Source organism: Myxine glutinosa, chromosome 2, assembly GCF_964187855.1.
Source record: "Myxine glutinosa chromosome 2, kmMyxGlut1.1, whole genome shotgun sequence".
NCBI lineage: Eukaryota > Metazoa > Chordata > Myxini > Myxiniformes > Myxinidae > Myxine > Myxine glutinosa.
The window spans coordinates 211,919,703-211,935,904 of NC_136262.1; the positions used below are offsets into that span (position 1 = coordinate 211,919,703).

The 16,202-nt window shown below is 46.2% G+C and overlaps 1 protein-coding gene across 2 annotated transcripts in view; it reads left to right on the forward strand.

Moving 5' to 3' along the window:
• DUOXA2 (dual oxidase maturation factor 2) overlaps positions 1–16,202 on the forward strand; it is a 48,903-nt gene that overhangs the window by 23,268 nt on the left and 9,433 nt on the right. For both annotated transcript variants that reach the window (XM_068106369.2, XM_068106370.2), the window contains 2 exons: positions 8,546–8,628; positions 8,892–8,950. In XM_068106369.2, coding sequence (XP_067962470.1) covers positions 8,546–8,628; positions 8,892–8,950 — 142 coding nt within the window. The remainder of the gene's footprint in view (positions 1–8,545; positions 8,629–8,891; positions 8,951–16,202) is intronic.

The window sequence follows — 16,202 nt, forward strand, 5'->3', positions numbered from 1 at the left end:
CTTCAGTCGCACGTCAGACATGGACAGCAAGTTCGTGAAGGACTTCCATGAAAAACGTACCCATTCGCAAACAAACGGGTACGTGTGTTCCATACCCAGTCAATGGCGAATCTGCTTATGGTGATCCATGAATATCACGTTTAGAAAGTAGAAACCATCACGGCATTTTGTCATTCACTTGAACTTGATATCTTTTTTTTCCATTCCAAACAGCATAACTCCAATCACAAATTAAATAACATTAATATAAAAAACAAACTTTTAACAACATTCGTGACATAAATATTTAAATCCTGATGTGAAGTTCTGTATGGTTAGGTGAACACAATTACGAATTCAAAATCGTAATTGTATTCACTCAATTCCAATCATCAATTGATACTTTAACAAAATACTGTTTTACATGACGGTTGTATTGGGATATTATCAAACCAGCTCATTGCCGTGAACTGTACTTTGACAGAGTACAAGGAAACAATGTACAATGAGAAATGAGAGTACAATGAGAAATGAGAAAGCGAGTACAATGAGAAAGCAAACCTGCTCATTGAACACTTCCGCATTCGCGGCAGGTTTATAATTCTCATCAAAATCTAAACGGTATTTGTAGAATTTCAATAAAAGCCACATCACTGTTCATATCGGTAAATATTATTTCATCGTGTTTGGAAAAACTGGAAAATTGGAAAAATTGGAAAAACAATATACCCTATTTTACTCCAGGGGTCCCAGGAATACCCACCCAAAATATCGTTGCGATCGGTTTAGCCGTTTTTGCGGAACCTGGGAACGGACGGACAGACAGACGGACATTTGGTGAATTATAGTAAGATTACAGAGTATAAATGGAAGTGAAGAAATGCTTCTTACCTCACTTTTACCTGAGATGTGTTTGACACACTCGCTACTCTTTTCAAGTGACGGATGTCGAATGTTTAAGGCAGCAATTAATAATTTGTTCAGACTTCAGGGTGCTGGCAATAACCGAACTAGTTTGTCAAAAGACCACGTGGGACACTCGGAAAAATATAAAAGAACGATTACAGTATCATTGATTAATTCGCTGATGAGAATCTTGGGAGTATCAAAAATTTTAAAGTAAGAAATGATAAATCAGAAAAGAGTTAGATCAACGCGAACCCTCATTGTAGTTGTGGAGGATAAAAAAGCAAACATGAATGGTTTAGTGATGTAAAACAAATGAAGCAAACCAAAGAGGAATATATATGATCTTGCAGTGTTATGGTTAAGTAGAGAGAATCAAAGCCTGTCCATGCAAGAGGATATAACAAATGGAAACATGAAAATGAGAAAGCAATTGCTACAACCAGAGACAAAAAAAACCCCAAAGAGAAACAAGTACAGATACATTCAGAGTACACCGCCCTCGTGCCATATAAATAAATAACATATAATCCAGCGCACAACATTTCTGGGCGGGGGCACCTTGGCATCCCGCCGTGAGGCACATAGAGATGGTATTGGGAGGGAGAGGTGTACAATAATTGATTGAACAATAAACCACCTTTAGAGGCCATTTTTCCCTGCAGAGCAGGTGTTGGCCTTTTTCGGGCACCGTGGTCCTCTTTTTGAAGCAATGTTTTATGGCCGGATGCCCTTCCATCCCCCAAACCTGTTAGTCGCCTCTTGCGACTTTTATTATTAATCATTTATTGATTAATCAATAAATAAACAAGTACAAAAAGTTTTAATTAAAACAAAAGCCACGTCGATGTTACACAATGCCTAGATGCAGCTGTGCCTATAACGTCGATGTTATAGGCACAGGACATTCCTATTGATTCGATTACTTGATGTTATTTTTGTGCAAAGTGAAAATATATCTCGGCAATTTCCCGTGTGTGGCGACGAATTTTTAATATATCTCGGCATTTTCCCGTCTGTTATTTCAGGCGGTGTATGACTGACCATGCCGCGATTAAAAATATATATATATCGGCAATTTCCCGTGTGTGGCGACACGTGAACGAAGCTATGCTCCTCTCTCCACATTATTGTGACGACGTATAAATTAAATATTTCATCGTGACGATTGTCATCAAATGGACGAATTTTTAATATATCTCGGCATTTTCCCGTCTGTTATTTCGGGCGGTGTATGACTGACCATGCCGCGATTTAAACAAAATATATATATCTCGGCATTTTCCCGTCTCTTATTTCAGGCGGTGTATGACTGACCATGCCGCGATTTAAAAAAAAAATATCTCAATGGACTTGAAGTTAAAGGCCTTTGAGAATTCATTTCGCTCTATAAAGGGCAACTTTCATCGGATTTTCTTCCCGTTTTTTTTCAACCGAGTCTAAAACTATGTTAGCGACTGTGAAAAATGAAATGATATATCGAATTTGATTTGAAATAAAACTGTGTGAGAGAGGAAGACACCACGGGCCTACAAAACAGGCCTCAAAGCTATGCGAGTTAATAAAATGGTGGATATTTGTTTATATGAAGGCTCTCCCAGAATGGGTGGAGCTATGGTTCCCAGAATGGGTGGAGCTTTGAGGTTTTGTCTTCTCTGCAAGAACAAGAAGAACAAGAAGAAGAACAACAACAGCAGAGGGCACTCTATGAGCAGCGTCTGCGACGCGGCTAAAAATATCCTTTATAGCCACATCACTTGGTCACTGTCGTGTCTGAATATTAGCTTCCTAGCTCAAAAGGTGCCTGAGATATTGCTCAGATGAGAAAGAAAATATATAAATGATTAATACCAAAAATAAATAAATAATAATCATAATATAATTAAAATATTAATCAACTGGCTAATAGAATACCTAAAACACCACCGTTTCATCCGAATCTGTAACTTAAAAAAATTAGTTAAGCCAATAGTTAAACAATTAATCAATAAATCAAAAATACCCCTATGCAGCAAAATCACGTGGTCATTGTCGTGTCCAAATATCAGCTTCCCAACTCAAAAGGTGCCTGAGATATAATCACAATGTGTATATGTGTGTGTATATGTGCGAGTATATGTATGTGTGTGTGTGTGTGTGTGTGTGTGTGTGTGTGTGTGTGTGTGTGTGTGTGTGTGTGTGTGTGTGTGTGTGTGTGTGTGTGTGTGTGTCGCCGTTTTTCTCAGAGATGGTAAAACGGGTCTTCGTCACACTTTCATCAGTGAGTGCGGGGGTAGTGTTTTAGGCCCAAAAAAAAACAAAAAACAATTTTTACATTTTTTCCGAAAACAATACAAAAATTGAGTTCTTCAAAATTCCAACAGTATAGATTAGAACAGCAGGCAACGCCAGGTATCCCTGATAGTGTTCCATAACACAGTCGTCAATATTTAATTTTTAGCTGAGGATAATGACTGTACCTGAGTTGCTGTGTTAATTTACACCAATCATTAATTCAAGCAATCATAATGCACAAATGTATTTGTATTATACGTGATATTGCATTTTTATAAGCAATTGAAGTTGAAAACTTAAGTTGAAAAAAAAAAATTCCCCAAAAATTGCCCCCCTCCCCCCCCCCCCCCAAAAGTTTGAGGGAGTAGTTCAGTGATAACACAGGACAGGACAACACAGACACTGCACAGATATATATATATATATAATTATAATGGAGCAAACGATGGAAGTTTGGATGGATTTGGAAGAAGTTTGCATGGAAGAAGTTTCGGGAACTGAGTGGCGTGCTGACGAGGAGGGGAGTGTCGTTGAAGCTGAAGGAAAGGTGTATGCTGCATGTGTGAGAAGTGTTATGATTTATGGGAGCGAGACATGGGTAATGAATGTAGAGCAGCAACGAAGGCTGGAAAGGGTGGAAATGCGAATGGTTCGGTGGATGTGTGGAGTATCGTTGAGAGAGAGGAAGACAAATGATGAATTGCGAAAGATGATGGGAATAGAGCCTGTGATGGATGCTGTGAAGAGAAACAGGTTGAGATGGTTTGGTCATGTGTTGAGGAAGGATGAAAGTGACTGGTTGAGAAGAGTGATGGCAATGAATGTAGAAGGAAGTAGACGACGGGGAAGACTGAGAAAGACTTGGCTAAAGATGGTGGAAGAAGAAATGCGGGCAAGGGGGTTAACAAGGGTAGATGCAGAAAATAGGGCAAAATGGAAAAGATTGTCATGGGGACCGCAAGGCTAACCCCCGCTCGAGCAGGGAAAATGGCCTTAAAATGCCTGTTGTTGTTGTAGAGCAAACGTATATGGTTCGCTATGTATGTATGTATGTATGTATGTATGTTTATATGCGACGAAAACGTCTTCTTCTTCTTCAAATTTCACCCTACCTCTTCCTCCTCTTCCACATCTTATCCTACCCCCCCCCCCTGTTCTGTATCCGATGCTCCCCCTTCCTCTTCATTAACGGTATGGACCTCAAACATCCGGGGCCTTCGCTCAAACTTGACTGATCTCTCCATACAGGTTGCTTCTGACAAACCAGACGTGATCTGCTTAACAGAAACTTTCCTCCTTCATGATGTCTCTGATTCCTTGGTATCTCTCCCAGGTTACTCCCTCCTCTGGTATGATAGACCTGAGCCTCGTCCTGGAGGTGGGGTTGCTATTTTTATTAAAAACTCTCTTCCTCACTCGCCCTGCACTGCCCTCTCTCCACCTCACCCCCAGGAATACCTTGGGCTATGGCTTCCCCTTCGCTCCCACCTTTTGTTCATATGTGTGTTGTACCGTCCACCAAACAGTGATGACTCCATCTACATCTCGCTGTCTGATAATATGGACCAACTTCTATCGACCCATCCCAACTCTCTCTTCCTCATATGTGGTGATTTCAATTGTCACCATGCCAGTTGGCTGGGTGTGGGTACCCCTCTCACCAGCCATGGCTCTTCAGCAAAGGACTTCTGCGACTCACTGGGACTGACACAATCTGTCAATTTCCCGACCCGGATCTCAGTGAACGGAGCATCTTCTCTTCTGGACTTGGTTATGACTAACTTCCCTGAAAATGTCTGCTGCTCTTCTTCTGCTCCAATCGGCTCATCTGATCATGTGCTTGTTAAAGTGGACATCTCTCTGACCATTCTCAGAGAGCCTCCTCAGCATCAACGAGTCTGGCATTTCACTCAGGCCAACTGGCACGGTCTTCAAGCAGCCATCTGGACTGGTCTCCCATCTCTACCGCCTCTGACATCAACTCATTCTGGGAATTCTTCCAAAGTAAATTGCTCTCTCTCATGCACAGATTTATCCCATCTCGTCTTCCGTTGTCATACCCTTCCTCCCGTCCATGGTACACGGAATCTTGTGGTGAGGCTGTTGCCCAGAAACAACTTGCTTTCGTCTCCTGGAAAGCAAATCCAACGGAAGGAAATCTCATTTCCTTTCACAAAGCCCGAAACAAGTGTGTGTCCACCCTCAGGAGAGCCAGGAAACAATATCTCTCCGTTCTCAGGACCGAACTCTCTTATCTGTCTCCCTTTTCCAAATCCTGGTGGCATCTGGTCAAATCTGTTTCTGGTGTTTGTTCCCCCTCCATCCCCTCCTTCACTTCAAACGGCTACACCGCTGACTCCACACGCGAAAAAGCTGAATGCCTCAACTCTGTGTTTGCCTCGAAATCTTGTGTCCCAAACCCATCCCTCTCTGTACCCACCGTACCCAGTCATACCCAGCTGCTCCTGGACTCTGTGTCCTTTCCTCCTGACAAGGTGGAAAAGTTTCTGTCAACCCTCGACTCTGATTCTGCAACTGGACCGGACGGCATCAGCCCACGGGTCCTAAAATCCTGTTCTTCCGCTCTTTCACTCCCTCTCTCTGTTCTCTTCACCCTCTCTTTTGCTCAAGATCATCTGACATCTGCTTGGGAATCAGCCAACATCACCGCTTTGCACAAAAAGGGTGCAAAAACAGATCCTAGCAATTACAGACCAATCAGCCTTCTCCCAATTATCAGCAAAGTCATGGAATCCATCATTGCTTCAGATATGAAATCTTTCCTCTTCTCCAATGGCTTGATCTCTGATCATCAATTTGGTTTCAGACCTGGTCATTCGACTCTGGACATGCTGCTTCTGCTTTCTCAACAATGGATGGTGGTCCGCAATGCCAAACAGGAAATTAGAGCTGTCTCCCTTGACATATCACGTGCCTTCGATACGGTCTGGCACCCCACTCTGCTCACCAAACTCTCCTCCTTTGGTATCCATGGAAATCTCCACGCATGGCTGGCGGACCTCCTCTCTAGTCTTAGTCAACGTGTGGCCCTGAATGGGTTTCTGTCATCTCCTCTTCCTGTACAGGCTGGAGTTCCCCAAGGCAGTGTTCTGGGCCCTGTGCTTTTTCTGGTCTTCATCAATGATCTCTCTGACTCTCTTGAAAATCCTCTCTATCTCTTTGCTGATGACTCTACTCTCTGTCGCTCCATTCCTCATCCCTCAGATCGGCAGTCTGCAGCGTCCTCACTCTCTGCAGACCTGGACAAATACACAGACTGGGCAAACAAGTGGAACATGTCTTTCAATCCTGACAAATCTCACACTCTTACGATGTCTCTCCGAAAAGACCGACTGGACAACCCTCCCCTCCACTTTCTGAATAATCCTCTCCAAGAAGTTCTGTCACTCAAGCTTTTGGGTCTCACTATCTGCCATGATCTTTCCTGGGAAAACCACATTTCAAATCTGGCCTTCAAAGCCAGTCGCCGACTGGGCATCCTCCGTCATTCGAAGTCCTTCCTTGGCACACCCGAGCTCCTCACCACATACAAGGCTTTCATCTGCAGCTCAATGGAATACTGCGCTCCCCTCTGTGCTGGTGCTCCTGCCTCACACCTAGCTCGTCTTCACGCTGTTGAAACCAAAGCGTTCAGAATCATTGGAATCTCCCGTGATTAAGCTAACTCCAAGGGCCTTTCACTCACTCACCGCAGGCAGGTTGGTGGTCTTTCCGTCTTCTACCGACTCCTCTCTGGCCTTGCCCCCCCCAGCTCTCTCTGGGCTCTGTCCCCCAAATATTCCTACAGGTCGCACAAGATCTGCCTGCAACCCTCTTATGGTTAAACTGCCAAAATCAAGACTCTCTGCTCACCTTCATTCCTCTTTTCTCCCACCTCTGGAACAAACTCCCTCACTCTCTTCAATCCTACTCCACCCTCCAGGTCTTTAAAACAGCTGTTCACCACGATCTCTTATCTTCCCCCATCCAAAACCTTGAACTTTTCTACCCCCGCTAATTTCACCCCAAATCCACCTTTTTGAAATACCAACTTCTGTCCTGGAAGTCCTTGGGTTTTATACTTCTCTCCCCCCCCCCCCCCCCTTCCCAAGCCTCCTCCCCCCAAGCCCTCTCCCTCCCACACATCTCCCTGCTCTCAAATGTTGTGTTTGTGTGCTTGCCCTTCTCTCCCCATCTTGTCTTCCGCTCCCTCTTTTTATATATTTTGTTTGTCTGGTTGATTTGTTTGTGAAATAAATGTTAGCTCTTTCACGAGCCTCGATTCAGTAAACAAAAAAATAATAATTAAATACCACCCTCTTAATTAACCCTCTTAATTGCGTTAAGACTGCTGAGACCCCTCAGACATTTGATGACCCTTCAGACCATCAAGTCCCCTGAAGATCCAAAATACCCTTCAAGGCCCTGAGGCTCAAAAAGGCCCTGAATACCCAAGGACCATGAATACCCAAAGACCCTGAATACCCGAAGACCCTGAATACCCAAAGACCCAAAACACCCCAAGACCCAAAACACCCCAAAGACCCAAAACACCCCGAAGACCCAAAACACCCTGAAGACCCAAAACACTCCGAAGACCCAAAACACCCCGAAGACCCAAAACACCCCGAAGACCCAAAACACCCTGAAGACCCAAAACACCCCGAAGACCCAAAACACCCTGAAGACCCAAAACACCCCGAAGACCAAAAAGACCCCGAAGACCAAAAAGACCCCAAAGACCCAAAAAGACCCCGAAGACCCAAAAATACCCAAAATACCCCGAAGACCAAAAAGACTCCAAAGACCCAAAAATACCCCGACGACCCAAAAAGACCCCGAAGACCCAAAACACCCTGAAGACCAAAAAGACCCCAACGACCCAAAAAGACCCCGAAGACCCAAAAAGATCCCAAAGACCCAAAATACCCCGAAGACCAAAAAGACCCCGAAGACCCTTAAGACCCAAAAGCCTCTGAAGACACCAAAGACCCAAAAGACCCTGAAGACCCAAAACATCTCAAAGACCTAAAATACCCTTAAAGGCCCAGAGGATCCAAAAGACCCTGAAAACCCAAATAGCCCTGAAGACCCAAAACACCATGAAACCCAAAAGACACCGAAATGGTCACAGATGCCTACCCCTCTGAAACGACATGTGGTGAGGTGCGCGCAGCGCGCCGAGTCACGCTAGTATATATGAATGAATGAATGAATGATCGTTTTAAGGCCATTTTCCCCGCTAGAGTGGGGGTTAGCCTTCAGTACATATTAGAGTGCAAGTGTACATTTCATACATGTTTTTTAATGAGTGTAAAATAGATGGAGGGAATTAGTTGTGATGATTTGTGAAGAAAAAAAAATAATTGATAACTTTTTTCCACAGTGATGACGAATTTGATCACACCTTACAACAAACAAGCTTTTGTTGTTGAGAACAACGATTCATCTTGCAATGTGTGCATGAACGTAAGTTCGAAATTTCTCCTAACATCATTTACCGGTATGCTTTATGATATAAACTTGTGTAAGTAACATATATCCAAAACGAACAACATGCATTTATAACCAGTAGTATTGAAGTGAAAGGTGAGGATTCTGAATTTCACATGTGAAAGGTCTATGATGAAACAGTCACGTTACATGCACCTGCTATCTGAAGTACGGTATTGCTCATCGTGTAACTGTGCACCTGCTATAATATAACTTTCAGTCGTTGTGTGTAACCATAGGTGGACCAGAGTGGCCTGTCGAACTTCGGAGGGTCTTTACAGGAAAGCAAGCTGCACAAGTAAGAGCCATTGTAAACATATCACTGACACAAAACCCACACACAAACTCGTGGATTACGTTATGAATTGGACGCTACTTACAGGGAGTGCATGTTATCCCCAAAGCCATAATTAGCCCAAAACTCAGGGTGATAAAGGCTGAGGTCATGATTTAAATTCAAAACACTCTGACGATATTACAGCCAAGACCAAATGGTGCATGTGATCAGCGAAATCATTACTACTCGCTGATTTTGGTTTAAAATGGCGTTCCACAAGGATATGTCTTGTCCCCAGCACTCTTCGACCTGTCTAAAGCTGACGCCATAGATTCTGACATTAAGCTCGCCAATGCCAATGACCTGGCAATACTTATTACGGGTGGAACTCAGAAAGAGGTACAGCACACTCTTACACAGGACATCAAAACCATCAATGCACACCAACTACCATCAATGGTGACTTCGTCTCAGCATACAGAAGAACATCTGTTCGGCTTTCCACCTGAACAACATGGAAGCAGGCAGACGACAATAAGTCAAACTCAATGGAATCCCCTTTCCTGTTTCAGTAACCTTACCTATCTTGGAGTAAAACTGAGTGGAATCCTCACCTTCAGGCAGCACACAGAGAATGTAGCCGAATAAATGGCAGCTGGGGTCAAAGTACTGTGAAGGCTCCGCAGCCATGATTGGGGAATAGACTCCACAACTCTGTTTTTCCACGCTTGCACTCTTGCATGTCCATGCGGAATACTGCGTATCTGCTTGGGGTAGCAGCACACACAAAAAAGTGGATGTACAGCCCAACTATACTCTGCGAGTGGTCAGCGGCTGCCTACAACCAACACCAACTCACAACCTACTTATGTTGGCAGGCATCCTGCCCCATCATCTATGATGTGAAGCTGAAACCAGACAGGCTGCCTTAAAAGTAGCTGTGCAATCTACACACTTTGGTAGATTGCAACAAATGCTGCCATTTTCTACCACGCATACTGTCTACCGCTTATTGTGCAATGAGTGGTGCCGTTTGAACCGTCTCCGGATGCGTGGTGGGCGCTTCAACGCATGCATGCACTCCTGGAACCTGGCTGACGCTGCAGGTTGTAACTGTGGTGAGATACAGATAGTACATCACTTGGTGGAGGAGCCCAATACACCACCTTGATGGAGGATGGAATTCACTGAAACATCTCACTGCGCAACGCCAGCAATGGCTGAGGACTGCACATTTCACCAGCCAGTTATCTGAATTCAAACTAATCCATACGAAGAAGAAGCCAATACTGTGATAGTCTGACAGGATGGTGTGGGGGTTGCACATTCATTTGACTATTGAGCAGTCAAGTCTGGGTTCGAATCCCAACCCAAAATGGTGCTTCGCAGGCAGGGTGTGGCATCACAAAGTTTTCCCTCCCTTGGATGGATATTAACCTGGCTTTCCCTTCTGCTAGCAATATTCGGTGGACGTTAAATGTCCTCCTGCATCTTTCATGAATAGTAGACAAGTTATCCCCAGCACCCTGAATAAATTACTAATTCCTGGCTGAACTGTGGATAGTAAGTGGACTAGTATTTTTGATCAGTCCTTGACAACAGGTTCCATTACTTGTGAGCTGGCATTTGTTTTCTATGTGGTTGCAGCAGCTCCTGCACTTTTAACAAATTAATCCTCCCTGGCATTCACATGTCCTCTAGCTATATGTACGGTTGTCATTGACTACTGAGGGCAGCCATAACATGCAACAGATTAAACCAAAAACAAACAAAAAAAATCAGTCTTCACATGCAAAAGAGCTTAAAGGTGCTTTTGTTCACAGTTAGTATAAATCTTCTTGAGTATTATATTGTCGTGAAGACCTCAGGGCGAAAGATGACCAATCAAGCTTTAACTCCAAGGCGTATACCCAACTATGGCGGTTCCTTTTACACGCGTGGGGGGTGGAGGGTAGCAAGGCTTCCCTGCACGGATCTCACTGGGCATCCTCAAACCCACGACAAATAAACAAGACATAACACAAGGGATTGAAAATGTAACAAATAAAGGTTTAATAAAAATCAATGCCAGGATAACAAAAGGTACGGGAAACTAAATTCCTAAATGAGGGATCCTCTATTCAGACTCGTATACAACACAAGGGGATGATGAAAGCAAAAATAAATGTGTAGTGTGGTGCGTTGGCTGATACTCCGCTTGGCGTCTTTGACCGGACTCGCAACAGCCGTGTGGGAACTGCACAAGATGGTGTGCAGTCGCGCCCAGAGCAGCCACCGACCCGCGGAGAGACGGCCAAACTCCCTCCTCCTCTGATTGTCCCATGCTCCCAAAGCTCCGATGTTTCTCTCAGGTGCACCCAGCACGAGGCGCAGCCGTCACGAAGCCAGCATCAAAGAGAGGGAAAATATGCGGCTGCTTCCACCGACGCCCCAGGACAGAGAAAGTGAATGCAACTGCTCACGATAAAACGCAGCACAGAGAGAGAGAATGCAAAGGCGTCCGCCTGCGACCAAAGCCAGGACCAAGAGAGAGAGAAAATGGTGGGACTTTTTATTTTTACTCCTCGGTCTCGAACGTTCTCACAGACGTCACACTCGCTCCAATCACAGAGCGCCACCCACCCACCCCATCGTTTTTTAACCAATTGGTCTTCGGGGCGTGGCCTCACGGCCACTCTTGGTGCCCTTCGAGATGATTGGGCGAGGTGGTGTAATCGCATCTGGGTATCGTGGGTGCTTGTGTTATTTGCAATTACGTGCCGATCGCATGGCTGGCCGAGTGTGCTTTATAAGAATGAAGGGAAAAATCACAAGGGCAATTTACACACTGGGAATTTTATCCATATGCCCTAACTAATTAGCATAGCTCCACCCTCGCATGGAGACACATAACGCTTATCCGGACATCCGGCCCTGACTTAGATACATGAAGGTGGCTACCCGGCATACGGTGCATGCTAATCTATACAATCCTATCTGGACTAAGGTAATTCATTGCCTCCTGTTACGTGGTCCTCCCATACCCACTGGTCATGGTGTACCTCCGAGCCCCGAGAGGAGTCACGGCAGAAAAATGTGTTATTCTGTATGTCAAAGATCAAGGGAGAAGCCACCCCAATTGTTGCTCACAAACAAATCATGTATTAAGATCACACAAGAATAACAGTTCAACAATAATAGTATTCAAAAGTACAATCAATATGTCCGATGATGGTACCATCAGTTTTGTAATATTTAACTCACTGTGCTCCAAGTGAGTGACACACGAACATTCCCCAATGTCTCTTATTCCCGGCTTCGAGACGAAATTTATTCGCTCCAGCGATCGCGAGAACGAGGTCCAATCGAGACCAGAATCCCGTGCGGATGGCAAATACAGTCACACAGCCGAAGCTGCACAAAGGTGCCCCCAAGGCGCCTGGGAAATCCAAAGGCACCTTATAGGCGACGGAGAGATCACACCCTCGGGTATGGACGAATTAACCTTCAAAAAGCCATGTCACACACACACGCCCCAGATCGATGTCTGAATGCGGTGGAGATGGTCGAAAAGAGATGAAACCGCGAACGAAGCACAAGTCCTGCGCGAGTCAAAATGGCCGACGGCCCGGTCTCGTGGCGCAGCAGCACGGCGATGATTCTCTCCTGAATCGATAGCAAAACCTGACACGCAGGTTGATCGGTCACAGTGATGACAACTCTGTCGTAGGAATCCCTTTCCCGGAAACCCGAAAGTTCGCTAGTGACTCTTGCTCGCCAACGTTAGCTTCAGAACTCGGAGCGACTCGGCTTTCTTGTCCGACTCACTCGCTCCGCCCCTTTTTCTTTCTCCTCTTCCTCTTCATTGTCCGGTTCCCGATCCGGTTTCCTGTTTCTTTTAACATTAACTTTTTAACCTTTTGAAAACAGTTCATGAACAATAAACCTTTTGAACACAGTAATAGTACATGGAATCAGAAATATTTACAGTGGATGCAAACCACCACAACGGAAGTGACGAATCAGTAACACTTCCCCCCCTCAAGAAAGAAAGTTTGAACATAGTGAAAACTTTCGTTGTAGGCAAAACTCTCCCAACAAACAAAATTAAACTCACACCCAAATCATCAATTCCCGTGAGCAACGATAATCAATATTTCCCAAAAATAAAGCAACAAAACTTCAAACAACCTACAGAGATTTCCAAAGTTAGTTCACTCTGGACAAAGCATCAGCATCGACATTGTCCCTGCCCTTTACATGCTCAATTTCCAAGTTGAACTCCTGCAAAGCCAAACTCCATCTCATCAACCTCTGATTTTTATTTTTCAATTTTTGAATGAAGGTTAATGGGTTGTGATCAAAAATCCAAAGTCAAGCAAATCTACAGCACTTTATTTAGGGAGGCCGAGCTGAGAGCCAGGTTTCATGGTGGTTGAGTGGGGAGGCCTGGAAGTATTCACTACATGGACGCCTTTAGGAACGTGGAGTTCACGGTTAATCCGTGTAGGAATCTTAGCTCGGCTGCTCCACAGCATTCAGTGCTTCAAACTCTTCCTAACTTTCATAATAATCACGGTTGGAGCGCTTGGCGCTGTAGTCACGTGAATAGCGGTCTCCTTCTCGGCCACTACCCTGATAATCATCCCTTCGGGAGCAGCCGTAACTCTGGGAGCCTCCATAGTAATCTCGACTGCGGCCACCACCAAAACTACTACTTCCACCCCGGGAGCCATAGCCACCCCTGAAACGACTGTTGTGAAAATCAACCAGATCCACAACTTGTCCCATAGGTAGGTTTAATCTCAATTAGATCTTTGACATCATCCTGTAAAATACAATCATGCAATAGATATCAGGATCTTGGTATCATACTGAGCAGACCGATAATAATAGACAAAGCAAGCGAGTCTAGCATATATGTGCGAGTCTAGCATATACGTACCATTCAAGACTACATGTAAAGTAAATGTCACAGGTGTGGCTCCGCGTCGCGGACGTCCCAGGTTTTATAGACGCCCTTCAGTGGCTGAAGCGAGTAACTCTCCTGGGTTCAACTTTGGTATAATTTCACTACATTCTCCCCGCCGTTAGAACTATACTGCCACTAGGCAGATCATAAGCGTGCGTCAGCATTAATGGATTAGGGTACGTCATTCCATGTCAGTCGGTCCACCCGTAGCGGTCGGGGCGGCGAACTAACCTGCCAGCCCGCGGCCGGAAACTACCGGGTGCGGCGTCCCCAAGCCCGGAGCCCCCGTCGGAGTAGCCGCTGGAGGCAGGTGTCGGAGGGGGAACCTCAGAGCCTTCAGGCAGGGGTGTAGGTGACGAGAGGGGTGACGGCAAAGGTTCCATAGAGGAAGCTTCGGTAGAGTCCATAGACTCGTAGATCGATTCGTCGATATTCCTATAAGGGTCGATGACCCCACAAGGGGCGAGATGGCGTACGGAGACAGTGGACTCGCGTCCATCTGCCGTCAGCACACGAGCATGCTCGGGATTAGCCTGGAGTACCTGCACCTTATCCACAAAGGGGTCGTACTTGCTCGTGTGCACCGCTCGTTTGAGATAAGCCGGCCCCGGTTCAGCAAGCCAGCTGGGTAAAGATCGGATACTACCCAAGCTTCTAGGGTGGTGGAACAGTCGCTCCTGAGGAGTCTCGTTGGTGGCCGTACATAGGAGAGCCCGGATTGAGTTCAGAGCCGCAGGTAGCGACCAAGCCCATTTATCGAGACCCCAGCCGAGGGTCCGGAGGCTTAGAGTGACGGCCCTCCATATAATCCCATTGAAGCGTTCGATCTGCCCATTCGCTTGGGGTCTGTACGGTGTGGTGTAACTCGAAGCAACATTATTTTGGAGCAAAGAACTCCTCACCTCCTGCGACAGGAACACCGCACCCCGATCGGTATGCACGTAGGCCGGATACCCAAACATAGAAAACAAATTCTGCAGGCACCGCATGACCGTGGCAGCCGTCATATCCCCGCACGTATAAGCAAAGGGGAATCGCGAGTACTCATCAACGATAGTGAGCAGCTAACGAGAGTTGCTCGACACCGGCAGCGGTCCTTTGAAATCCATCGCCAATCTCTCCCACGGTCTAGTAGCCCTAACCAGCGACCCCAAGGGAGGGTTGTAAAAACGCGGTTTGAGTTCCGCACATATAGCGCAGTCACAGCAGATCCGGCGGATGTCCTCAACCGAGTACGGCAGATTACTACTACGCACAATATGAGCGAAACGCGTCACCCCCGGATGATACATAGTGTCGTGCAGAGTGCGCAGCCCCTCCAAAGTTACGATCCCCGCGCACGTAGCCGGCCTCGATAAAGCGTCGGCGACCAGGTTATCCTTCCCCAGGCGGTATTTGATGGTGTAGCAGAAGTCGGCGAGTTCGATACGCCAGTGAGTGATTTTCTCATTCTTAATACGTTGAGCATGCAAGGTGTCGTACATGAACGCAACGCTTTGTTGGTCCGTGATGATTTGGAAGCATCGCCCGAGTAGTGTACGGTCGCCACCGCCGAATCGACTCGATGATCGCTTACGCTTCCTTTTCGACAGACTAATGCCTCCGCTCAGCGGAGGTGAGAGTCCGCGAAAAGAAAGCCACCGGGCGCCCCCCTTGGGAGAGAGTCGCCGCTATCGCATGATCCGAGGCATCACTTTCTACGACGAAAGATTCGCTCTCGTCGATTGTCACCACAGCGGCGCCAGCGATGTCGGCCTTAAGGCCCCCGAAGGCCGCCAAGGCGGCCGGGCTCATGGGGAACATGTCGCAGGCCACGAGGGGGCGGAGCTTCACGGAGAAATTTTGCACCCACTTCGAATAGTGGGCGAACAGCCCGAGAGCACGCTTCAGCGAAGCTCGATCGCCGGGCGGGGCCATATCGAGCAAAGGTCGCAGACGCTCCTTATCTGGAGAGACAGAGCCATGGGTCACGGTGTACCCCAGAAGATCTATCGTGCATTGAGAGTAACGACACTTAGCCTCATTCATGGTTAGGCGATACCTATGCACGACCTCGAGGAAGCGCCTCAGATTAGCATCGTGATGCTCCTGGTCATACCCACAAACCGTAAGATTGTCCAGATAGACGAAGACATCTGTCAAGTTCTCCTTAGTAACGAGGTCGTCCATAGCCCTCTGAAAACAGGGGACCCCGTTCGTTACCCCAAAAGGTAATCGGGTGAACTGGTATAACCTTTGACCCGATTCAAAGGCGGTGTAGATGCGATCAGCCCTAGAGATGGGGATCTGATGATACGCACTACGCAGATCGAGAGTGCTGTA